Genomic DNA, 25,982 nt, shown 5'->3' with positions numbered 1-25,982 from the left:
CCCCATGGAACTAGAAGGCTGTGAATTAAAAATTTTTAAAGACATCCCCAAGAGGATTCTCCAGAAAAGAGGAAATTACAAATTTATAACTTCTAATCTAAATAAATACAAGGTGCTTTATAAATGGGAGAAACTGGAGGGAATTTCTGTTAAATGGAACCAAAAATGGTTTAAGCTAAACTCAGTGCAGAAGGCAAAAGACTTTTGGAGGAAACACGGGGAAAATAATAATGAATATCAATAGAAAGTGAAGATAAGAAAAATGACACTGAGGAAGAGAGCAATGAAAAAGAAGAGCAGACAAGTAACTTGAGGAGAGACGACAAGACCTCTGATGAAAACAAAGATGACTTCTCAGATGAAGAAACTCCATTGGATGAGGATAAAAAGGTAAATTTAAAAAAAAAATTGGAAGTGCTAAATTTTAGCAAGGGTACGAGGCAAGGTTGCCCTCTTTCTCCATTACTTTTTGTTTTGGTTATAGAAGTGCTAATGCAAAATATAAGAAATAATCAAAATATTAAGGGAATTCAGGTCAAAGGGACAGAATACAAAATGAGAGCTTTTGCAGATGACCTAATGGTCACAATTAGCGACCCTATTAATGATTCACAAGAAATGTTAAGAGAATTTAAGAAGTTCAAAGTGGTATCTGGTCTGAAAATCAATAAGGAGAAGACGGCAATCATAACAAAAAATGTTTCTTTGTCTGAGATAAGAGAGCTTGAACTAATCACAGGTTTCAGATCAACTTCCATTATTTAAATACCTAGGAATTTGGGTATCAAATAAAAATTCTGATTTATTCTCTAATAATTATGAGAAATTGTGGTATTCAGTGAAAAAAGATTTAGACAAATGGAAAGATTTAAGCCTGTCTCTGCTAGGAAGGATTTTGGTGGTCAAGATGAATGTGTTACCTAAGTTTATCTTCTTGTTTCAATCAATACCAATTATCACAAGAGACAAACCCTTAAGGGGATGGCAACAAGGGCTTTCAAAATTTATTTGGAAAGGCAAGAAGCCAAGGATAAAAATGAAATACTTTCAGGATGATATAGAAAGAGGAGGTCTTGCCATGCCAAACCTCAGAACCTATTTTGAAGCAACATGCCTCTTATGGCTAAAGGATTGGATAACACTAAAGGATGATGATCTATTAAATCTAGAAAATGTTAATCTGAGATTTGGATGGCATGCTTACCTCTTCTATGACAAGGAAGCGGCTAATTGCGACTTCAATAATCATTTCCTAAGAAGGCCATTGTTAAGAGTGTGGAAAAAATATAAGAGATTAATTTATAATAAGATACCTTTGTGGGCCTCCCCTCATGAGGCCTTTTTCAAATACAACCCTAGAGAAGAAAGCTGGCTCCAATATAAAGATTTAGTTTCTCTAATAAACAATGTTTGTGCGTTCAAAACTTGGGAACAGCTTTCAAATCAAGGGAATGATTTATCATGGTTCTTCTATAGACAATTACGGGAACGCTTCCTTATGGATAAAAACATTGGGGTGTAGGTAAAACAGATTCTGTATTAGAACAAGAATTACTATCAGATAAAGAGGTCCCTATCTCGAGACTGTATAAATGTATTCTCCGATACCAGATGGAGGAAGAGACAATTAAAGACAACATGATTAAATGGTCTAGAAATTTTGGATTTGTAATTACACTAGATCAATGGGAATTCACCTGGAAAAAAAGACTAAAATACACCTGTAGTCAGAGTATTAAAGAAAAATTTTATAAGATCATCTTTCGCTGGTATCTGACTCCAGAGAAAATTAGTAAAATGTTTAATAATGGTAATAACTTATGTTGGAAATGCGAAAAAGTTCAGGGTTCGCTTTTCCACATGTGGTGGACATGTGAGAAGGCAATATAATTTTGGAAGATATATTTTGAAATCAAAAAAATTGTGAATATCAAGCTCAAGTTTTCTCCTGATGTATTTCTACTTAATGTAATACACTTTGAGTTGGAAAAAAAATGTGGTAAAATACTCTTTTACATGTTATCAGCTGCAAGAATAATATATGCCCAGAACTGGAAATCGAAGATAATCCCTTTCAAAGAAGAATGGATCTATAAACTCTTAGATATGATGGAGATGGACAAGCTTTCAAGAGGTCTTAAAAATGAAAAACACAACATATTTAAAGAAGACTGGATTGATGTCATCAACTTCCTTAAAAAGGAATGGGGGAGAGATGTAGTGGTGGGAATAGAACCCCTGTAAGCATTGATTGTATTTGATATCTCTGTTAATCAATCATTGCCAGATTAGAACAAAAACTAGACTAACTCCGACGTCATTTTTGTTTAATTTTTAAGTGGGATCGACTGGCCTGGTGTACCCAAAAACAAAAGCTGTATAGAACTTGCTGGAGGTTAAGCATGGTTATAAACCCTCATTTTTTGCGTATTTGTTTAAAAGGTAATGTAAGATTCAAAAAGTGTATGATTAAAAATGGACTGCTAGCTAGGAAGTAATTAAGGAGGAAGGTAGGTATATCTTTAATGCATCAAGCATCTTAAGTTTGGAAATTGAATTATTTTTGCTTTTATTATATGTGTATATATGTTTTTATCTTTAAAAAACTCAATAAAGACTATATTAAAAAATAAATAAATAAAAGAGCCCAATTATGAGGCCTTATTCGCAGACAGGTTGGCTTGAAATGAGGTTTAGTTTACATGACCTAGGAATACTGGAGGCAAAACACATTTATAAGCAAATTATTCTCAGAGATCCTGAGACTTCAACACGCTCACTCACACTTTTGTGCGCACATACCAGCTGAGGTAGAAGGGATGGGAAATTCTTTAGCATGTTTTATAAACACTGTCACCTTTTCATGAGGACTTATGATGGCTAGGGACTTTGTATGGTATATAAATAAACTACTCCAAGTGTTGCTTTCTACACACCCAAGAAAATATAAAAATTTCCAAGCCTCTTTAGAATCTAAGGCAGTTATTGTGGCTCCTGTGTTCCAAACTTGAGAAATATTTCACATAAATTACAGACTGCAGCAGCTACAAACACTGACAATTTCTTTTCAAAATTTTATAGGTAGCACACTTGCCCAGATTTTACCCTTAAACTGGAGAGTTGTTAAGGGGATTACTATCAGATCCAAGGCTGGGTCTAAAACATCTTAGGGCCTTAGGTGCCGCAAGACATGAGGAGTGGGCATTAGTAACTGTCCCATTTCAAGCCTTTATTGCCTTTTTAAAAGGACCTAACATGCCACCAGTTCCTTAACTGCAATGGTCATTTTTGATGAATGAACACTGAAAAATGCCAGTTTTGACTGGTGAACTGAGGATTTTGTTTTGTTTATGGAGCTATGCAATAAGTAGTATTAAATTCTGAAGTGGGCTGACCCCACCCAAGTCCAAAATAACTGCCAACTGCATTGATCCACAATAACATGAAGTTTCAAGGCAAAGAAAAGTAAGGTCACCCTCCATCTTGGGAGGAAAAACAAGTTCACCCTTCTTCATCTTCTGCCTCTTGGCTACAGAGGTCTTTATTTCAAGACCACTTCTTGGTCTCCGACAGACCTCCTGTCTGACCAGTGAATGACCACAGCAATACCCTCCAGGCTTGACAACTGCCATGAGAAGGTTTTGGATGGTGTGACTTTATAGGAAGCAGTTACTATGGTTTAGCTTTCTAGTGTGCTTATAGCATTATTGTGCCAGCCAACACAAATCAGAATACAGCTTTTTGCTAGTTTGGCATCAAAATTAAACTCTTAAAACTTATAGGCAAAAGTAAAAGAAGAACTGGGCACTGTCTACTTCTTACAATGAGATGAAAAAAGGGTGGAATAATGCATCGTTCATACAATACACTGTTTGGCATGACTATTTCCATCTAGGATGCTAACAAAGCAGAGCTGACAAAACTCAATTTATTTCAAAAATGATAGAATTGTACAGATGTCTTTTCAGTAAACACCACTATTTTTTAAAAAATATATATCCTTATTTCTCCAATGTACACTCCACTGCTCCCTCCCACCAGGCCTCAACTTAGTATTTCAAAAAATAAGGCCCTTTGTACAACCATCAGAAATTTCAGAATGGAGCTGCAAATGACAGGAGAGCGGAAACAATCAAAGGTGGAAGCTGTTCCATGATAATCTTCTTGCAGTTTGTATCTGCATGAATGGAATTAGGCTAATCTCTCTGTGCTGCCTTTGAAACACCACTGGTGCACTGGACCTGCTTAAACGACACCTTGTAGTCAAGAAATATTCAGCCAAAGTACTTTAAAACGGGCAGCACAGAAGCAAGCTGCTGATTGCTTTTTGTCCACAATCTGGTTGAGGAAGCCGGACAAATACTAGCTTATTTTGAAAATGATGAGTTACTAGGCTCCCATTCTCCCATGTGATATGAGCCGCAGCCTCCCTTTAGAAGTGGAAAGCAGGGTTCAAATGTGACTCAGACAACCCCACAACACTGGCAGTTTAGGACTGGGCACTGTCAATATTAATCTGTGCCAATACTATATGTAGCAAGTAGAACATAATTAGACAGCTCCCCTTACTCACAGTATTTGTTCCCTTCCATTTTGGATTACCTCCACAATTTTTGAATGCGGATATAGAATGAAGAAAACCTCTAAACCTCTCTTAAGAGTTCAAAACATAGTCCTCAACTATCATTGCAATGTTAAATCAAGAAAGCTGGTCTTGAAGAATTTAGAACCCTTAGAATGATAGAAAGTCCATTCGGTTTCAGGGCCCCAGTCTACACTGGGGGTGGGCAAAGTGCAACCTGCAAGCCACATGTGGTTCCCTCACACATTTTTGTAAAATCAGCATAATTTCCAGACAATTTTACTCTAAAATCACACAGAACTGGTCAAAAAACCTATAAAAACATCCAAAAATAATCCACCATTCAGGGGCACCCCAGAATCCCATACTACCCCAATGCCTCTTTTCTTATGCAGTCACTCTCAAAATGGTGAGAGAAAAGTTGGACCGTCACTTTCTGCCACCCTTTTGAGGTCTGCAGAGGAAATACTTCCATTTTTTTATCACAGCACCTCTCAAAAAAGCAATGTGGTGAAAGGTCATCTCTTTTTGCACTCATTTTGATAGTGGTTATGGAAGGTACTGGTGGGGGAAGGAGTCAGCCAACTGTGGGGCCTAGGGAGAAATTAGGCCCTTGTTCCCAAAGCAGCTGCCCACCCCTGCTGTGCACTGAAGTCCGCCATCTACACTTATTAAACATGAGCCAAGAGTCATTCATGAAGTCAGCTGGTGGGAAATGCACTGAAAGGATCTTGTGGCCCTCTCTCAGTTCCTAGTTCTTTAACTTGTCCTATCATGATGGTAAACATGGTGGAAGTAACTAGAAACCTGAGCTTTGCCTAAATTAAAAAGAAAACCTAGGCTTTTAGATAAGCTCTTAAAAGAGGAGAAAGAAGGAGCTAAAACTAAAGCCAGAGAAAGGATTAACATCCTGTATTTTGGTGGGCAAAATTTTAAAAATGATAGGGCAAGGGGGAGAGATGAGGCTAATAATCTAAAAGAGGGAAGGAAATCAGGCAATATGTTTCGGCGATTTCTGAAATAAGTGGCAGTAGCACGGCAAATAACTTGCAGAAAGTTGAAGACAGTTTTTAAAGCAGGGTAATTCTAGAGAAAAAAAATCAGTGACTTAATTTGTTTACAAAACAGATACAGATCAGGCCATGTTCCAACCACCAACAGATAAGAGAGCAATGATGGAAGCCATTTCAGATTTAAATGAATTCCAGCATCCTAATAGTATTTTATATCAGGTAATTTTCTCATCCATAGAAACACTGGAAGGTCTTTGTCATAGGAAGCCATCAGAAGCCAGTCTTCCAAGCCCCTGCTCCAAGAGACTCAGGAAGGCGGTGCCCTTAGATGGTTCTTAACAGGACGACAGAAACAGTTTGTCAACTCTGCTTGTCCTTGACTAGTAAGACAGTGTGTTGTCCTCCACCCGTTACAGAGAGAACAGTGCGATTCTCCAGCTGCTGGCCAGACATCTGAACAGGTCTCCACACATCATCTTCATCACCTGTGGCAAGCTGGAGGTTAGATCCCATACCCCAGGCAAAAGCTTGACCTACAGGAGGATGAGAATAAAACAAAGTTTAGGGCTCTGTAGTAATGGCCCTACCCGGCCATAAAGGCTTACCACATTTGAAGTTGAAGGCTTTTACGGCTGACATCCATAATTTTTTGTGGGGTTTTTCTTGGGCTATGAGGCCATGTTCTAGAAGAGTTTATTCCTGATGTTTCACCAGCAACTGTGTTCTCTGAAGTTCTCAGAGATGGCACCCCCTTCTGCCTCCCTACCCATGAGTAACTACAGCTACTTCACCTATCTAGCAGCAGCTTTTTGAGGGTTCTTTTTGCTACATGAGGAAGTCGCAAGGTTTGTCTGCTGTGGCTTCCTCACGTGGCAAAACAAGGCACTGGCAGAATGCCTTTTTTGGGCGGTCTCTACCCCGCCATAGTTAATCCTTTGAACTCCATACAAAAAGGTTATCATCAAACTGAATCAAGTGTTGACTAAAGGGCCATGAAGCAGAAAAAAGGAGCTTGGTAGGGTTCTCTTTTGTCCATCTGTCAAAGAAAGGACAAACCAATCAGCCTTGGTTCTGAACAATAAAATCCATATATTAGAGCTATACAGTGCATTAAATGTGAGCAACACTGCTTGAAAAAATTCAAGCAGGGACTGAGTAGTTTGTGATAACTAGAAAAAGTAGCCTTAAGCTAGTTGCCTGAAACTCAAAGAGAAGTACACTCAGCTAAGATGCAAGTTCCAGAAATTCTTAGACAAGTCAAGCCATTTTAACGGCCAAGCCTTAGACTGAATGTTATCCAGAGCTCTGGACCACAAAGCCAAGAGCCTGTACAATGACATGCCAAGGGAGTTCTTATTTAAAATGTAAACATAAATTAGGCTTCTCAGGATTCAGGGGGAAGACAACTCCATCATGGAATTGTCCCTTTTGTGTTAGTCACTTCAGAAGAGTGTGGGGCAACATGTGTTACCAGTGCTGAAAAACTGTCTAAATGGAGAAAAGCAAAGGCTGCAAGTAATGTCAATCCTTTTGAAATGCCCTGTACCATACTCTAGCACATGCCTGATCCAGATACTACAGAAATTTGAACAAAATAGGGTTTTCAGATTCTATTCCCTAGCAATTAATATCTATAAATTCAAACTTGATTTATTTTTAATATTTTTAAGACACACTTGTACCCCAATACTACTGCAATACATATTGCAGTGGCCTTCTCAATAGTGCCACATCACAATATTTTCTCCAGATGGTAGGATCTAAGGAAGTACACAGGTTTTATTTATGCTTTTGGTTCTATTGTATCACTTTAGATACTTGTAACTTGTGATTCTAGGTGCATGTTTTAATGTAAGATTTTACATAGCGTGGAAAGCTTGCTTTCTTGGATTACAACTGCTAGTCTCTCCCAAGCTGCTGGCAGATTTGGGTTGCCCAAAACTGGGAGAGTTGGGCTTTGAACAAGTAAATTTTCTTAGCTTTTGGTTTGATTCCTGTAAGAAAGCGTGGGGTATCTCTCATACAAAATATTATGAGCATTACTTCTAAATGCCATCTCACCTCAGTTCAACAGTCAAATAATTCAATGTTTGTTCAGACTCACCATTTTCTGTGACTGCAAAGCCAACCCGTTCTCCACATGCTACTGAAGTGGATTTGGGTACCCCAGGAATGGCAGTGGGGGTACTCTTTTCTGCAACTCCCTCACCTAGGCCCAACATGCCATAGTCTGCCCTACCCAGACTATACACGGTTCCTGTTTGCAGAACAAAGACAGAAAACAAATTGCTCAGTCAGGACTCTTTTTTTTTCTTAAAAAAAGGCAATAGGACATAATCAGAAATTTCAAGTGACACAGCAAAAGCTTTACTACTGCAGAACAGAGCCAATGGAAAGTTACTTTTTTTAGACTTCTGTTCCTAAAATCCTCCATTAGCCATGGCCACTAGCCATGCTTCTCACCTATCACTAACAGTCCATAGATTTCCCAAGCAAGCCAAAAATAAGCACATACATACACAGAGAAGCCATCCCTTACACTAATTCCTATTCCAGTAAGGAAAAAAAATCCATTTTTGCTCCCCATACTGGGTCTTTTTCACAGCCACCTTTACAATCTCCTCCTCCAACCCATGAAACGCAACAAGTCACCTTCTGAGTCCAGGCATACAGTGTGATGTTGTCCAGCTGAGAACTTGACCCAAGATCTGGTGGAGTTCTTGAATGCTGTCAGAATCTTTGGCAAATAATACGTTTCAATTTCTTGTGAACCTGAGATTGGCAGGAAAATCCAACACCAGTTAATCATGATAAAAACTAAATCAACACAATCTTGTATATAAGCCCAAGGCAACCAGGAATCCCATACAGACAAAAAGATGGAATAATAAAAAAGACTGCTATGTTTCTAGTTAGGAGCTGGGTCACTCTTTTTCCTCTTGTTCTTTATAATGCAAAGAAGGAGCAACCAAACCTTCCCTGCTCTTTGCACAGATTCATAACTACAAGATGCTCAGAGAACTGCTCATCTTGAAGTAAGCACAGAATTAGTGAAATTAAAGGATTAAAATTTGCTTTCAAATGAGTGTGTGAATATTGGATATTTGCTGTTATAACTTGTTATAATTAGCTTACTTGCTGTTCACTGCTATGATCTTTGGAATAGCGGTATATAAATAAAACAAATTATTATTATTATTATTATTATTATTATGTTTTTAATTTGTTGTTTTAACTTTTAGATTGTGCGCCATAGGCAGGCTTTTTATATATTCTTGATTTTACTTGGTTTTGTACAGCACCGTGTAGATTTACGGCGCTTTGTAAATAAAGCTAATAATAATAATAATAACAAGCAAACTGCAAGGACACAGCTGGGGTGACGGAGATGGCAGCTTGTTCTTCATCCCCACAAGGAGAGGCTCTCACGGTTGTCCGAAGGTAATTGTAATAGTTAAGTACAATTATACTTTCATTTTTTCAAAGTAAGTCTTTCTCCCCCTAAAAAGTTATTTTTGTGGAAAAGACTAGCATGCTAAAAGATGTTGGCTTATAGTACAAAACATAGCTACATAATGACACATCCTTATAACAATTAAGCTTAACTAAATGCCAGCACTTTAGAATGTTACTTTTTGGGCTATAAGTGCCAGAACTTTCCATTCAGTAGTGCCACTGTCCAGGCTAGGCTATCTGGGAGACTGAATTGTAGTCCAAAAAACTATTTCTAAGCACTGCAAAAACATAGCAAAAGTTATCCCCTGTTACATCACAAACTTCATGCAACTTACCTAGGTCCTTCCAAAATTCCAAATAAAGAATTTATTTACAGGAACTTGTAATATGTAACTATTTACTTCTAAACTGTATATGAATCCTAACGAAACATGTACAACAACTCACCCAGCTGGTAGTAATTGGAGAGGCCAAACCCAATAACATGCCCCTCTTGAGTGATGGCAATGGTGGAGTAGGACCCACAGAAGGCATCCCGAATGTGTCCCTTGGTCTTGCAGCCTCTCTGTTTGATGGTGACCGTCTGTGGGAGTAACAGCCGCTCTGCCATGGGGGGAGATAGGTTTAGGAGGAACTGAGTTAATAGGAGGAAGGAAGAATAGAAACACATGTTCCCCACCATGCATTCAGCAGGCATATCTTCTGACTGAAACAAACTGCCAAAGGATTTATTGACTGGGTACATTCCAATCAAGCTATTCTATTCCTCTGTTCAGTCTTAGACCCTGCTATGTTTTTTGCTAAAACCATTAGAAGACAAAAACAAGTCACAGCAAAGGGAAAGAAATCCTAAGCACCCATTTATTATTACAAGCAGGACCTAAAACAAAATGCTGCAGTGCAAATTGCTCCTGTTCATTGTCCCTTCCAGCTGGCCAGCTGTGAACTCTATTCATAGAATCTCAGCACTGGAAGGGGTCCTATAGGTCATCAAATCCAAACACACACACACTCCATTGAAGGAAATCTAGCTAGAGAATCCCCAGCAGGGAGCTGCTCAGCCTCTTTCTGAAAACACCCAGTAAAGGAGACTCCACCACCGCTCTAGGTGATTAATTCCATTGCCAAACTATTCTTACTGTCAAGACGTTCCTTTTGAGGTTCAATTGAAATCCACCTTCCTGTAACTAATACCAATGAACCTGGTCCTACCCTCTAGGGCAGCAGAGAACAAACCACACCCTTCTCTCTGTGACACTGCTTTACATATTTAAAGAGTGTAATCATGCCACCTTATTCTCCTCTTCCCCCGCAACCTGGTTTTTTACTTTTTTATCTAACAGTTTGTGACTATTAAGCATGCTGTTTTGGATAGCTTCCCTTCTTAAGTCACACCTTGTAATATTTCTGTGAATGAGAACAAATTAGGAACAGGGTCTCTAAGTGCATGTTTGAGCTAAAGGTGAACCCATGTTTGAAAAGTATGAAAACAAATTCACCTACATCTACTATGACCGTTCTTGCATTCCTAGGCTAATAAATATGTATTACTGAAGCAAATAAATGAAAGACCACAGTAAATGCAATTCTGTTCCCACCCTGGCCAACTTCCCCTGCAACTAGCTTGCTAACTGGAGTGGGTAGAGTGTGTTTCTGTGGCCCTCAACACCTCCAGAATCCCAGACTGACCCTTCCTTGGCCAAAAACAAAACAAAACACCAGAGCGAATCGCTGCTGCTGGAAGCCTCGAGGTGCAACAATTTGCCTTTCAATTAGGCTGCAAAGCCTCCCTATACTAATATGAAAAGTATTAGTTTTTGAGACCTTGAAGTGGATTTCTGGCTACTGGAGGGGGGGGGGGGTTAATTTTCAATAATTAGTGGAGGGTCCCAGGGCAAAAAACTGCCACCTACACTTTCAATGGTTGCCCACCCCTAATATAAATCAGGACTTCAACTTCTGATGGAAATGTAATGATTGTCACTTTGGTCATTTTGCACAGGCTAACATGCAAAAGTGCAGGGATGTAGCCAGGATTTTAGGAATGGGGGGGTTTCCAGACTGAGTGCCACCATTATAATGGTGCTTGCGTCCGGCGGCGCAGCAGCACACACCATTCATTTTTCTAATGGAAGGGGGGGGGGTCCGGACCCCAAGATCCCCCCCCCCCCCGGCTACGTCCCTGAAAAGTGTTTTGGTATACATGGCTCAAATCTCCTCCACTTGGCTCTTGACAGTGGAGGCAGCTACACACACCTCCCAGCTCTGCACTCTTACAGTTCTACACCACAAAAGTTTGCAGAACTATACTCCAATTTTCTCTTCACTTTACCACTTTCACTCTAGGACTTCATCATCTCTCTCCACTATGCACATTATTACCAACCTGGTCACATTTACTGGTTCCTTCCCTGTGATTTTCCCAAAGCAAAAGAATTAATCTAATAACAAAGAACTCACCCAATCCTCTTCTTCCTCCTCTGACGGCAAAGACTTGGGGCACTCGTCCCAGTTGGCCATTGTCTCCGCATCCACAGGTGTAAAGGTTGCCTGCCATGGACACTAATGCCAAGTGGTGGCTCCCTGAGAAAGGCATGCAGAAAAAGAGAATGGAACCATAGAGCCAACCTATCTGTGACTCTTTTTTGGGTTGAAAGATAGCTTATTTCCCACATTCCACCTTCAGCATTCAGCAGAATTTCTGCCTGTGGCTCAACAGACTCCCGATCATTATAGAGGAAAAATTTAGGTTTCCAAACTATGGTTATTAACAATAGCCACATAAAAAATTCTAGCACTCTTTTATTTCCTGAATATTATGACATCAACCCCTGGATGGCTGCACAGGAAATGATGATATTGTTATATCAACAGAATTAAAAACTATTTAAAAACATATACAGGCAAAATCGAGATAATCCAGCCCATTATTAAAAGTAGCTCCCCAAATGCCTGTCAAAACAAAACAGATTTCACCTGTACCCAGGATACTATGGAGGGGACCAGTCTAGCATTCTTAGGAAGAGAATTCCAGATCCTTAGAGCAGTCACCAAGAAGGGTCCCCCTGTTCTCAGCACATATACAGATTTATACAATAGATTCTTCAGAATAATCTGGACCTGATCCATATCAATCTCAAGAAGGGCAAAGGCAAAAAAAGAAGAAGAAAAAGAAAAAAGAACTCTCTCCACATTGAAACACAATTTGGACAATTTCGACTTCACAATTTGGACCATTTCAAGTTTTCTTGGTTTAAACTATTTGGCTAATGATTATAATGGCCATGCTTGTATCTAGATCATGACCTTTCATGATACTATAGAGGGAGTTCAGTTTGGTGGTAGAATGCCTACTCTGTATGCAGAAGGTTCAATGTACAACATGGTAGAGTACATAGGGCTGTAAAATAATTCAGATAGAGTCAAGAATGTCCAGACAAGGCTATAAAAGAAAGGTTTCTGAAACACTGGGGAGCTGCTACAGTTAAGGCAGATCAGTTTTTACAACCATGGATCCAATATGTTGGCCTGCAAATTCCATCATCTCCAACTAACATGGCCAAGGGACATGAGGAGAAAGAAGTTGCATCTTAACATCTGAGGACACATTGTTGGTAATCATTGATGCAGACAATACTGACATGGATGGAACAAAAGAACACTGAAGCAAAAGGAGAACCAAGCTTTTGCTCGATGCTACTTATGGAAAAGTAAGAATTACAACTTACATATGGAGAATGGTTGCTAAGCATCACTTGCTGCCACTTACCTGAGGCAATTTTAACAATTGGCACTTCTAGCTGCAGCTCCACAGGAACAGAACTGCCATTTGCAGTGTCCAAATTTTCTTTTCCATTCTGAGGAGCCAGCAATCCAATGACTCCATTTTCATCCTGAAAAGATCCCGAAACACAGATGTAAAAGTATGCTAGCCTCCAATAAATCAGCCAAACCAAATTTTAAAAGCAAGGACAGGGGACCTGTGGCCCTTCAGATGCTGAAAAACACTCATATCCATCACCATTGGCCAGACTGGCCAGACTGGTTGGGCTCATGGGAGACAACCCAGTAACATCTGAAGGCCCACGGGCTCCCTGATTCTCCTTCAAAGCAGGGTGAAGAATGTACCCGGAAAGCGCCCCAGATGAAAACTCGCCCATCCTCTGTCAACGCTGCCGTGTGGCTGTCTCCAGCAGACACCTGCACCACCTTCTCCTTCAAATCGACAAGCCCCGGAACTGATTCAGATCCCTCCTCTGAAGTATCCCTTCCCAAGGCACCCTCATCGTTGCAGCCAAAGGTGTAGACCTGGGGAAAGAAAAGGCTACACAATGAAAAGGGAACCTAAGAGGAAAGCTGAGGAAACACAGCTACCATAATCTGTATGTGGGACCAATAAAAGACGGCACTTGGGAGCAACTTGAAACAGAAAGAGGGAACTCTCCTACAGTATATTGCCCAAAGGGCTCAAGTGTTATGATTAGGAGTCGGAAGCCCAGAAGCAAGAGGCAGGCTAGCTCCACCAGGCCTGCCTGGAAGAAGACAAGCCCTCCCTTCACCCACCATCTTGAGAGAGAGAGAGAGAGGCAGGCTAGCTCCACCAGGCCTGCCTGGAAGAAGATAAGCCCTCCCTTCATCCACCATCTTGAGGGAGAGAGAGGCAGGCTAGCTCCAAGAAGTCAAGTCCTCCCTCCAGTCCATCTTCCTTGGTCCAGGCCTTGGAGGTAGAGAAGAACTGCTGGACCTGATCCCCTTCCCCACCACCATTCCCTTCTCCTTTTGTGTCGTGTCTTTTTAGATTGTAAGCCTGAGGGCAGGGAACTATCTGATTAAAAAATGATTATATGTACAGCGCTTTATAAATAAAGGTTAATAATAATAATAATGCAACTTCCAGAGCAGGACTAGGCAACTTTTGGCCCTCTTGATATTTTTTGGACTGCAATTCACATCATCTTTGCGTCTCATATTGAGAAAAGGATACAATATAAACAAACAAACAAACAAACAAGATCCAACAATATCTGAATGGTTGTTAAATTGCCCATTCCAGGTTTATGGCTTTTTTTTTAAAAGACAAAGGCAGATATGGTTCAGAAAGTAACAAAAGAGTCATAGTTTTGCACAGTGGCACATGTCACCCATGAGATGCATTTGTGCTGCAATTCTATTCTCCTTATCACATCCCCGACTTCTTTTAGAGACATATGAGCAGAAGCAACTATTTCTACTTCTAAAGAAAACAGTTACCCATTATTTCCAAAATTGTGAAACACCCTTTGTGAAAACATTTAGAGCATACCAGGATTAAACCATAATTTCAGTCCTGATGTGTTCTGAAGCTCCATAAAGGTTTAGCAGTTAACTTTGCTCTGAAAAGTAACTTAAAAAAAGAAAAAAGAAGATAATCAACTTAAATTAGGAAGGACTTAGTTTTGCAGGAGTTAGTTTGGAAAGAGGAACAAGACTGCTGTGGACTCTGAGGGAGAGAAGAGCCATCTTGCTGATCTCAGCTGCTGGTGAGGCAACCTCCCTCCCTTCCAACTGCCACTGCTGTGGACTCTGAGGGAGAGAAGAGCCATCTTGCTGGTCCCAGCTGCTGGTGAGGCAACCTCCCTCCCTTCCAACTGCCACTGTTGTTGACTCTGAGGGAGAGAAAAGCCAGGAAGAGGGAGACCATGCCGACATCTGAGCCCCAAGGGACTAAGAGGCACTGAAACCAACTGCCATTTCTCTCCAGGGTCACCCAGTAAGAGGGACACCACGCCGACATCTGAGCCCCAAGGGACTAAGAGGCACTGAAACTAACTGCCACTTCTCTCCAGGGACGCTTCCCTGTCCAGCAACATCTATATTAGATCCCTCATACCTTGTGGTAACACAGAGAGAGAAGAGCAAGCCTTCCCTGATAACATCTGGGAAGGAGACAACATCTGGGAAGAGACAGAGACCCACAGGTTCTATCTGGAAGCTCTTGGGAGAAGAAGCTTCTGTTCCTGCTGCCTGGACCTCTGCTTCCCTTTCTGGACTGAGCTCTTTCAGGACTGGGCCTTGACTCAGCAGGCACTGTTTCATCCAGCACAGTTGCCTTGCCTGCCTGAGGTATAAGGCTGGGACTTCTACAGGAGACTCACTACATCTCGATTTATTTTGCTACCTGTCCTTTTTTGTTTGTTTTTCTTTTCCTGTTCCTGTCAATTCAATAGGAAGCATGTTTTTTCCTGAGGGAGGAAGGGATATACAGAGTCAGGGAGCAGCCATTGGAGTCATTCAAGGCAGAGGTAGATACGGAGAGAGGAGACAATTAAAACACCAAGGAAGAGGGGAGCTCAAGAGGGTGCTTGTGGTCCCCAAGGTGTATCCCAGTCTAAATAGTATTATAGCCTTGATGACAGTCTCCCTGGGTTGAAGCTACTGCTGCTCAATGCCAGGTCAGTGAATGGTAAAACAGCTGCCATTCAGGACCTGATCCTGGAAGAACAAGCTGACCTGGCATGTATAACAGAGACCTGGTTAGATGAGGATGGAGGAGTTAATCTATCTCAGCTTTGCCCACCTGGTTTCTCTGTGCAACATCAGGCGAGATCTGGAGGGCGAGGAGGTGGAGTTGCAGTTGTATATTGTGATTCCATCCCCTTGACCAGATGCCCCCTCACACAATCTACGGGTTTTGAATGTGTTTATTTAAAATTGGGTAGCCGAGACAGAATAGGGATTCTGTTGGTGTACCGCCCACCCCGCTGCACAACAGTCTCCCTTCCTGAACTGATTGGAGTGGTCTCGGGGTTGGTATTGGAATCTCCACGTCTATTAGTGCTAGGGGACTTCAACATTCATGCTGGGACTTCCCTTTCAGGAGTGGCTCAGGACTTCATGGACTCCATGACAACCATGGGTCTATCCCAAGTAGTATCTGACCCTACTCATGCTGCTGGGCACACTCTGGACCTTGTTTTTTGTGCTGGGTGGGATGATGATGATCTTGGTGTGGTGGAACTCTCCACAGTTCCATTATCATGGACAGATCATTATCTGGTCAGGTTTAGACTTACTGGGACTCAGAACCTCTGCAGGGGTAGGGGACCGATTAGGATAGTCTGCCCCAGGAGGCTGATGGATCCAGATGGATTCCTGAGGGCTCTTGGGGAGTTTCCTGTCACCTTGGCAGGCGATTCTGTTGAAGCCCTAGCCAGCCTTTGGAATGGGGAAATGGCCAGAGTGGTGGACACAATCGCTCCTGAGCGTCCCCTTTCACGGAGTGGAGCCAAACCAGCCCCCTGGTTTTCTAGGGATTTGATGTTGATGAAGCGAATGAGAAGGAGACTAGAGCGACGTTGGTGAAAGACTCGGAGTGAATCTGATCGAATACGGGCTAGATCCTATTTGAAAGCCTACTCTTTGGCAATGCGGGCAGCAAAGAAATTATTTTTTGCTACCAGCATTGCATCTGCAAGGAGCCGGTCAGCAGAGCTGTTCCGAGTGGTCAAGGGTCTTTTACACACTCACCCTCAAGTAGAAAATGCAGACCACTCAAAGGCTCGCTGTGAAGAATTTGCTCAGCATTTTGCAGATAAAATCACTCAGATTCGGTCCAAATTGGATGCTACAATTAATACAATGTCAGTGGATGTTACCTTGGCTCCTACCGGTCCAGTGTTAATGGATACTTTTCAACTTGTGCAGCCTGATGATGTGGACAGAATCCTTGGAAAGATAAGAGCCACCACATGTGTCTTGGACCCTTGTCCTTCTTGGTTTATTAAACAGGCCAGAGGGGGACTGACTGAGTGGGTAAAGGAAGTAATCAATGCCTCCCTACAACAAGGCAGAATTCCATCCTGCGTAAAGGAGGCTGTTGTGAGGCCTCTGTTAAAAAAGTCATCATTGGATCCCACAATAATGAATAACTATCGGCCAGTGTCTAACCTACCATTTCTGGGCAAGGTTCTGGAACATGTGGTGGCTTCCCAACTCCAGGGGTTTCTGGATGAAACGGATTATTTCAATCTGGTTTCAGACCTGGCTATGGAACAGAGACAGCCTCAATCGCCTTGGTGGATGACCTACGCAGGGAACTGGACAGAGGGAGTGTGTCCCTGTTGGTTCTTCTGGACCTCACAGCAGCTTTTGATACCATCAGTCATGGTATCCTTCTAGACCGCCTCTCTGGGATGGGGCTTGGAGCTACTGTTCTACAGTGGCTCCGTTCCTTCCTGGAGGGGTGAACTCAGAAACTGGTACTGGGGGACTCCTGTTCGACCCCTTGGCCATTGACCTGTGGGGTCCCTCAAGGTTCTGTGTTGTCCCCTATGCTGTTTAACATATACATGAAACCGCTGGGAGAGGTTGTCCAGAATTTTGGGGTGCGATGTCATCAATATGTAGATGACACTCAACTCTACTACTCCTTCCGACCTCAATCCAAGGAGGCAGTCCTGGTTCTAAACCAGTGCCTGTCTTCAGTAATGGACTGGATGAGAGCAAACAAGTTGAAACTTAATCCAGACAAGACAGAGGTGCTCCTGGTCAGTCAGAAGGCAGATCAGGGAACAGGGATCCAGCCTGTGTTAGATGGGGTCCCACTCCCCCTGAAGACACAGGTTCGCAGTTTGGGGGTAATCTTGGACTCAGCTTTAAACTTGGAGGCCCAGGTCTCTGCTGTGACCAGGAGTGCTTTCGCACATTTAAAACTTGTGCGCCAACTGCGCCTGTTCCTTGAGAAGCCAGATCTGGCCACAGTGGTACATGCCTTGATTACATCCCGTTTGGACTACTGTAATGGGCTCTACATAGGACTGCCTTTGAAAAGCGTTCGGAAAATTCAACTGGTTCAAAGAGCTGCTGCCAGGCTGTTAACAGGCGCCGATTACAGAGCCCATACAACTCCCCTGTTGAAACAGCTTCATTGGCTGCCAGTTCGTTCCCAGGCACAATTCAAGGTACTGGTTATATCCTACAAAGCCCTACATGGCTCAGGTCCACATTATTTGGCAGACCGTTTCTCCTGGTATGAACCTGCCCAGACTCTGAGATCCTCTGGAGAAGCCTTTCTCTCCATCCCAACACCTTCACAAACACGTTTGGTGGGGACACGAGAGAGGGCCTTCTCAGCGGCTGCCCCTAGACTCAGGAACTCCCTGCCCAGGGAGATAAGAACGGCTCCCTCCTTGATGGCTTTCCGATGGCAGGTGAAGACCTACCTGTTCAAACAGGCATTTAAGGAATCACTATAAGAACAGGCAGGAATGTTGGACTAGTTTAATCATTCTGTTTAATGCATGTCATTTATCTATTTATTTTTAAAATGTTTTAATTGTACTTTTTGTTTGTTTGTTTTTTAATTGCTGTGAAGCCGCTCTGAGTCCCAGTCCTGGGAAAAGAGCGGGATATAAATAAATAAATAAACTTTCTCATCAAATGTTCTGGACTGTAACTCCCACAATCTCTTACCATTGGTCATGCTGGCTGGGGCTTCTAGAAGTTGAAGTCCCAAACATCTGGGGAGCCTAAGGTTTTCTACTGTTGCCATGATTAAAAACAAGCCCTAGAACTAAGAAAATTCCAGTGGCTACCTCCTTTGTACATGTGGGAAAGGGGCACTTTGGAGAGCAAGGACTCTCCCACCTTCACTGGCAGCTTGCTGAGAATATGAAGAAAGACAAAAAAAGCTGTGGCACCATCCAATTTCTACAGAAAAAACAAATCAGTGGCCTGTTACAGACTGCCAAAATAAAGCTGCTTCGGGTCTCTTTGGTGGTATGCTGTTTAAATGATGCATGCATCCTAAGCATCTGGAAGCTGCACCAAAGTTGCACTCTTAGGACACATGCATCATTTAAATAGCATACCTCCAAAGAGACCCAAAGCAGCTTTATTTTGGCAGTCTGTAATAGGCCAGTGAAGACTTGAGGCAGAAAGGCTGCCCAGATGTTGCTGAATTTCCACTCCATTAATAAGTCTCCATTGCCTTGTGCTAAGTGAAGTTTCAGTCCAACAGTCTCTGGAGGCTCACACATTCCCTAGGCTAGAGCCTCTCTTTCTGTTCTAAATTTCTACTTTCCTAGAACTGTAGGAACTTAATGAAATACACATAAATGAGGAAGCATTCAAACTAGTCATCTCCTACCCTAAACCCGAAGGCTGAAATGATACAAGGCATTCAACCATCTCATTATAAATGGGAGATGCAGCACCTTTCCTACTATTCCATCTGCCAATCCAGGTCAGCACTAAACACAATTTCTCCTCCATTTCCTTTATTCGTGTTACCATGATCTTTGGGGCATTTCAGGTCCTCTGATGTTGTGACTGCAAACTTGCAAGCTGGGTCTTGTCTTTATTGTAAACCAAGGGATGGAAGCCTTTGGTCCACAGGCCTAATCTGGTTTACATGTGCCAGAATCAGTCCACCAGGGACTCCAGCAAGATCAGAGCTTGGAAAAGTTAGTGTTTTGGACTATAATTCTCAGAACCTGGGCATCCTAACTAGGACATTCTGGGGGTTGAAATCCACAAAGTAGCCTCCTCCTACCCTTTCCTAACCCTCTTCCTCTCTACCCAAGCCCCACCCTGTGAAGGGTATCAAATGGTAAGGGGAAAGAAATCATCTCTGTGATTGGCAATAACAACCTGCTCCCAGTTGGTATTTGTAGGCACTGAGAGTAAATATCTCCTTCTCTCTGATAAGTTGCCTGTGTCACATAGTGACACAGATGTTTAACTAATTGTACTGATTTTCCCCCCCAAAATGAAATGGAATTGCTAAGCAGTGCAGACAGTGCACGAGTAAAGCAGGAGATATTACACTTAAATCTCAGCAAAAGAAAGCTAAACTGTTGATGTAACAGCTTTGGCTCTCTTTAGGTTGCCAATCTTTAAAAAAATATGTTTTTCAGGTGCAGTCATTTTTTCTTAAATGACAAAATGTTTACATCATTACAAATATTCAAAATAAAAAGTTTTTAATGTGCATTAGAAATTTTTCGGGAAATTTCCATTTCTACTTTTTCTGGAAATGGCTGGCCGCCCAAGGCTGTTTTTATTCTTCCCCAGGCATTCCTGAGACACCCCTTTTCTGGCAAAATGGCTTCTTTCTGCCTAACATTAAAAATACTCATTTTTAAAGGGTTGGAGGGGTTCAAAAAGTACCCATTAAAGTGTCCATTTCAACATCAACTTTTTTTTTCAAAACCAGAAGTAGAATTCTGGTCACCTAGTTTGTGCATTCCTCTCCAAATTTACCACCCCCCCCTGCCCCGGCCTGACAAAACTGCCTAAAGCATTTGGCAAGAGGGATGGGGAAGGCTGTTCCATACTCACCTTGCCTGTCTCAGTGAGGCATACTGTGTGAACCCCTCCTGCTTCAGCCTGGATGATTTTCTCAGGGAGTTTCACCAAGGCAGGTCTCTTCCGTGCCAGCACATCTGGTCCAAGACCCAGCTGCCCAAGATCACCCTGACCAAGGGTCAGTACTAGTCCAGGCTCCGTCTGGTGTGTTGCATGACTTACTGGATAAGAGACAGGAGGATAAAGTCAGAAGTCAATTAATACTGACATTCAGTATCGGTAGGAATACTAAGACCTGCCTTTTTTGAGTCAGATTAGTGGCCCATGAGCTATGTGAGCTTTCCTATAAAATATCTGCAGGCAGGACACTGCTTTATATCGATTCAGAGCCAGTGACTTTTCCAGGGCTTCAGATGGGGACTTTCTGAGCCCCTACATTTTTGCATGAGAAATACACCTTCCACTGAGCTATGGATTCTCCCCTGATAATAGAGTGAGACCCTACTATTGATGGTTCTATGTAAAGGATATACTTAAACAGAAACCTACTTTATAATGAGTTTATCACAAATAAGAATGGGGGTGTATCCACTCTACAGTTTGATACCATTTTAACTGTTATGGATCCACTGCACAGAGTATCGGGTTTTTAATTTGATAAAGTACTCTACTCAGAATAGCAAGCTGCCCTGAACTATAGAAGTATAGCTCTCTGATAAAAAAAACCCTCTAAATTCCTTACAAAACTACAAGTCTCATGGTATCAGTGGTATCAAAGGATGATAACTGTGTAATGTGGATATGCCTTAAGTCAGCATATTCCTCTGGACCTATGACGTGTATAGACTTGCCAAATACAAGTAATTAAGAAATTCCAGTCTGTTGCCAGAAGTTGCCAGAGTAACAGATTTTTATTGCATCACATTAGTTAATTATCAGCTACAATTGCATGAAAAACAATTAACTGCTATCGCCAGTATCTTCTGCATGTAATTCCCCTCAAACCCTGGTCTACGGTCTTGCACCTAACCATGTATTATGTTATGTATATCTGGATTTCCCTTGTATCCAATGAAGTGGCTCTAGTCTAGAGCTGGGAAAAGTTCTCTGCATGACTACGTGACAATGATGGCTGAGGGAATCAGTTGTAGTCCAAACAGTAACTTCTCCAAGCTCTGGCACAGTCCAAAAAAGTTCATGGTAGAATAAGTCTGTTACTCTTTAAAGTGCCACATGAATTTTGGCCTACTCTAGGAGCTTTTACCCAGTCTAAATGCATTCAGCCTTGGTGAAGAACACTGATCTCTCAAGCACATGAAATGGTGACTTAAAACAAATGCCCTTTCTGCACATGCTGAAGCCAGTCATAGCTGACAGCTGTTGCATAAGCAGTGAGAAAAGGAATGACACATGAAGGCTGAAACTCATACAACCTCCAAGCGTAAAAAGGCACACAGGGCAGTTGAAACGGGGGGAAATTTCCAGGAGCTTGGCATGAAAACAAAAAACCTATCTCACCTTTAGTCCGCTTCACGCTGACATCATCATCTTTTTCCAGCACCCGTTTCCTTGGCATGTTTCTCTAAAGCTGGAAGAGAGTGAGAAATAAAGGGGGAGGGGGGTTACATGGAAGATGTTCCCAGTTAAAACACCAGACTGATTAAAACCTGCAGCAGGAATGGTCAACACAAGTCCAGAAGCTGTTTGGTTGTAATTCCCATCTGGTCAGCATAGCCTAGATTGTAGGGCAGTAAGAGCTGCAGTCCAGGTACATGTCCAATAAATCTTGGAAAAATTCGTCTTTTGGATTACAAGTCCCCAAATCCCCCCACCAGCATGGAGAACAGCAATGCTGGTTGCAGGAATCTGGAAGTTGTAGTTCCAAACATTTTCAAGATATGCTATCTCCCATTGCTAATTTAAGGGGAAAGGCCACTGAATACCAGTTGCCACAGGTTCAACAACAGGAGAGGGATATTGCCCTCATGTCATCATTAAGCTTGATGCAGGATTAGACCTTACTTATTGCTGGCTTCCTTGAGCCTTACTTTTAATACAAAAGTGGTAAATGGAATACAAAATTGTTATAAACAAAATCCCACTTAGCTCTTTTTCTGCTCTTCAAATACAGTGAAGTATAAATAGGGTTCCTTAAAGGGTAAGAACAACCCTGTTAGATCGTACCGAGAACAAGTGGCAAGATGATAAGAACCGATTTTCTGCTTGTTTCATAGGTTTGGAGTAAATATTCTGCCCACTCACTGGAAGAGTCGAAAACCAGCATGAAAAATCATTACCTTCTATCAGCACTGCATTTTGGACTATAGCTTCCATCACCATTCACCAATGGATATATTGGCTGGGGCTGACAGAAGCTGGGAGTCCATCAAAATCTGGGGAACACATGCTCCCCAACCCTTGCAGCTACTTCAAAAATTAAAACATTCCCTTGTTTTACATTTCCACTTGACATGACACCTGACAAACAAAGAAAACCATTATCACATACAAAGCCACAGAGCCACCTGTTCAATCCTCTCAGCAATTTGGCTATGTCCAGAAAAACACAAGCTGAGAGGTCAAATGTTTTTTTAAAGCAAGATGTATGAACAAATGCTTCATACACTACTGCGTTCAGAAATGCTTAAACTAACTTCCCCCCCAGCTCTCGTGAATGGGAGCGATGAGAGAATAGTTGGATTAGGGTAACAAAGATCAACTCTGACAGAGTAAAAATTTTATTTTATCAACTTTGCAGAAAGCACAAAATCAACAACACTCATATTTGGACCCATATCAAAGTGGCACATTCCAGTGAGTCAGTTAGCATTAGTACCAGATTTATGCAGAAGCTAAGCAAGGGCCACACATTATAACGGGCCTTTAAATACAGAAATTTACCAGATTTCACATTTAGCATAATTATTGGAATACAGTTTTGGTAATGCTACAAGCTAACTTTACTTAACTAACCCCTCACTGTAAATTCTGCACCCAGTGGGTTGAACAAATCATGTTATTTTGTACCAGCTTTTACTTCACTGGATTGATTGATTAATTATGCAATTATACAATTCAGTTCATGAAATTTTAATACAGGAGTGAAGGGGTCTGGGTAAGAAGACATGATCACTTTAGCTTCTCAGCCTTCACAAGCATACATTGAATATTTTCAGATCTGGTTTTCCTGTCTTAAGGAACTTATCTCCTTGATGACTTATTTCACATGTGGGAAGAAATAAAGACAGAAGACAGAAAGAATAAAATAAAATAATAATCACAATAGATAAACTAAAAGGTTATATTGTTAGGCTTGATCTTTTCTGCTAGCAAAAAAATTGCTAGATAGTAGAAATTACGTAAAATTCTAGGAAGAGAAGACTGGTTGGCAAAAATGTGGGAATTTGCTACAAGAGAATCCAATGATCTTTGTGTCACTCACGAGCTTGTACTCTCCTGCATTGGGTGCTCTACACAAAACCAGAATACAAGTGTGGCAACACATGAGGGGCAGTTTTAAACCACTTGTGACAAGCTATCAACCAAATAAACAAATGAAGTGGGTGACAATTATATTACACAGACAAAAATACTGCTTTTGTTGGCCATGCCTGCTGCACATGGGGCATCTATGTCAATGCTACACTTGTTTGGACTATCACCTGTTGCACAGCTGCTGAAGGCACAAAATCCCTGCCAGGAAACAAAACACACACACACACACACATCCTAACTTAAAATATGTTGACTGTGCAAGGCAGCACTGTGGTCCCTTAAAGTAGCAAAGAGACTGAGACACAAGATCAAAAGTTGCCTCTCTCCCCCCATTCAAATTTGTCAAACTAAAAGGCCAAAACTTTCCATTCCTCCCTCCCATACTTGCAAAAGAAGGGAAGCAGACTCATCTAGTATGCTCCTTGTGAATCTTACTGGAATAATGCAACTGAAATTACCATATCTACTCGACTATAAGTTGACCTCATGTATAGTCAAGGGCAGGTTTTGGGGGCAAAATTATGGATTTTGATATGACCTTTGGATAAGTCGAGGGTAAAACTTAGGTTCATGCAACAAAAGACCTAAATGATGAAGCAAAGGAAAACAATGCCAAAGAACCTGCAAAGTTATGGCAGGCATAACTGTTTTGGCTCACACTAAAGACTGGATGGAAGAAAGAGTAGAGGAAGATCAGTGCTTCCAGGACAGATTGCACTCTTGGCTTTCACATTCCCTTTTTAATAGGAGTTAAAGTATAGTATTTACATTGACCCATTTATAAGCCAACCTTGGTTTTTGGGGTCAATTTTTTGACTAAAATTTCTAGACTTATACAGTATTTGAATGTTCAGCCGCAATGTACTGTTAATTTAATTAACCACACTGTATTGTTAACACTGGTTAATTTATTAAGGATTAATAGTACAGTCCACTGATGATATGTTGCAGCCAGTAGAACAAAATGGAAACTTCCCGATTACTGTTTAAATCCCACTGTGGCGCCTAGGACTGCATCTGCAGTACAAAACTAATGCAGTCTGACGCAGCTTTACTTGCCATGGCTCAATGCTACTAAATTCTGGGAATTGTAGTTCTGTGAGACAGCATCTGAGGCTTCTGGTGCCACAACAAACTATAGTTTTCAGGATTACATAGCAATGAGCCATGGCAGTTAAAACTATATCAAACGGGATCATTTCTGAAGTGCAGATGCAGTTAGGGCAGGGTTTAGGGAACCTCTGGGACTGCAGGAGTCTAGACCAGTGCTTCCTAAAACTATCTGATACTGGGGCCCAGGAATTACCCTGCTTATTGAAATCTACATTGAATCAGACTGGAGCGGCTCCACAAAGTATAATGATGTGCTTTAGAAGAGCTTTAAAATGATGTGTTCTAAAACAGTGCCTTCGAGGCATGCTGGGCTTCCAGTTCCCAGGCAAAGCAGCCTATTTGGGACAGCAAGCCACACATCATCAACCCAAGATTTGAATCCGATTTAATCTCACCTATCCCTGCATCTGATAGTCATTTTGGTCATCCAGAGCAGTCAAAATGGAGTAACAGCGCTGTAAGAGTGTAGTGTGTGATTGTTATCTGGCTGTTATTTGATATTTGCTTTGATATGCGACATTTGATGTTTTTAATTTGTTGCTTGTTTATTTTATCTAAGGCTATCTTGTATTACATTATCTATTGTTTTATATGTATTTTGTTATTATCCTGTAGAATGTACGCCATTGGCAGGTTTCACTTTTGTTGAACTTTTAATTGTATGTGCAGCGCTGTGTAAATCTACAGCGCTATATAAATAAAGTTTAATAATAATAATAATAATAATAGTAGTAGTGTGGGAATCTTGCTGGAGTGAGCCTCTCTCTCTCTCTCTCAGCCTCAGAGGAGGGCCATGGCAAACCCCTTTCTGAAGAAACCTTGCCAAGAAAACCCCAGCATAGGGCGGCCATAAGCTGTGAATGAAGACAGTGGAACCTTCCTCGGAGTGCAATGGAGTCTCCTTCCTTGGAGGCTGGATGGCCATCTGTCAATGGGGATGCCTTGCATGAGAGTTCCTGCATGGCAGAATAAAGGGGTTGGACTGCATGGCCCTTTGGGGTCTCTTCCAACTCTTCTATGATTCACCCAACAATAAC

The 25,982-nt window shown here is 41.6% G+C and overlaps 2 protein-coding genes across 2 annotated transcripts; one reads left to right on the top strand and one right to left on the bottom strand.

Annotated features, from left to right (window-relative positions):
• Positions 1-3,138: 3,138 nt before the first annotated feature.
• LOC149305162 (regulator of chromosome condensation-like) lies at positions 3,139-21,936 on the bottom strand. The gene is made up of 9 exons (XM_089478746.1): positions 21,856-21,936; positions 20,371-20,558; positions 13,180-13,359; positions 12,821-12,944; positions 11,512-11,634; positions 9,499-9,654; positions 8,248-8,367; positions 7,700-7,852; positions 3,139-6,128 (listed from the first exon to the last, which is right to left on the bottom strand). Exons 1-9 carry the CDS (start codon positions 21,911-21,913, stop codon positions 5,956-5,958), a joined length of 1,275 nt encoding a protein of 424 aa, XP_089334872.1. The 5' UTR covers positions 21,914-21,936; the 3' UTR covers positions 3,139-5,955.
• Positions 14,140-16,425, top strand: LOC149305163 (uncharacterized). Its single transcript, XM_089479061.1, has 2 exons — positions 14,140-14,151; positions 15,427-16,425. The coding sequence occupies exons 1-2, from the start codon at positions 14,140-14,142 to the stop codon at positions 16,390-16,392; spliced, it is 978 nt and encodes a 325-aa protein (XP_089335187.1). The 3' UTR covers positions 16,393-16,425.
• Positions 21,937-25,982: the final 4,046 nt, after the last annotated feature.

Source organism: Sceloporus occidentalis, unplaced genomic scaffold, assembly GCF_023333645.1.
Source record: "Sceloporus occidentalis isolate IW3139 unplaced genomic scaffold, rSceOcc1.0.p SCAF_13, whole genome shotgun sequence".
Classification (NCBI taxonomy): Eukaryota; Metazoa; Chordata; class Lepidosauria; order Squamata; family Phrynosomatidae; genus Sceloporus; species Sceloporus occidentalis.
This window is presented reverse-complemented; position numbering and strand designations above follow the sequence as displayed.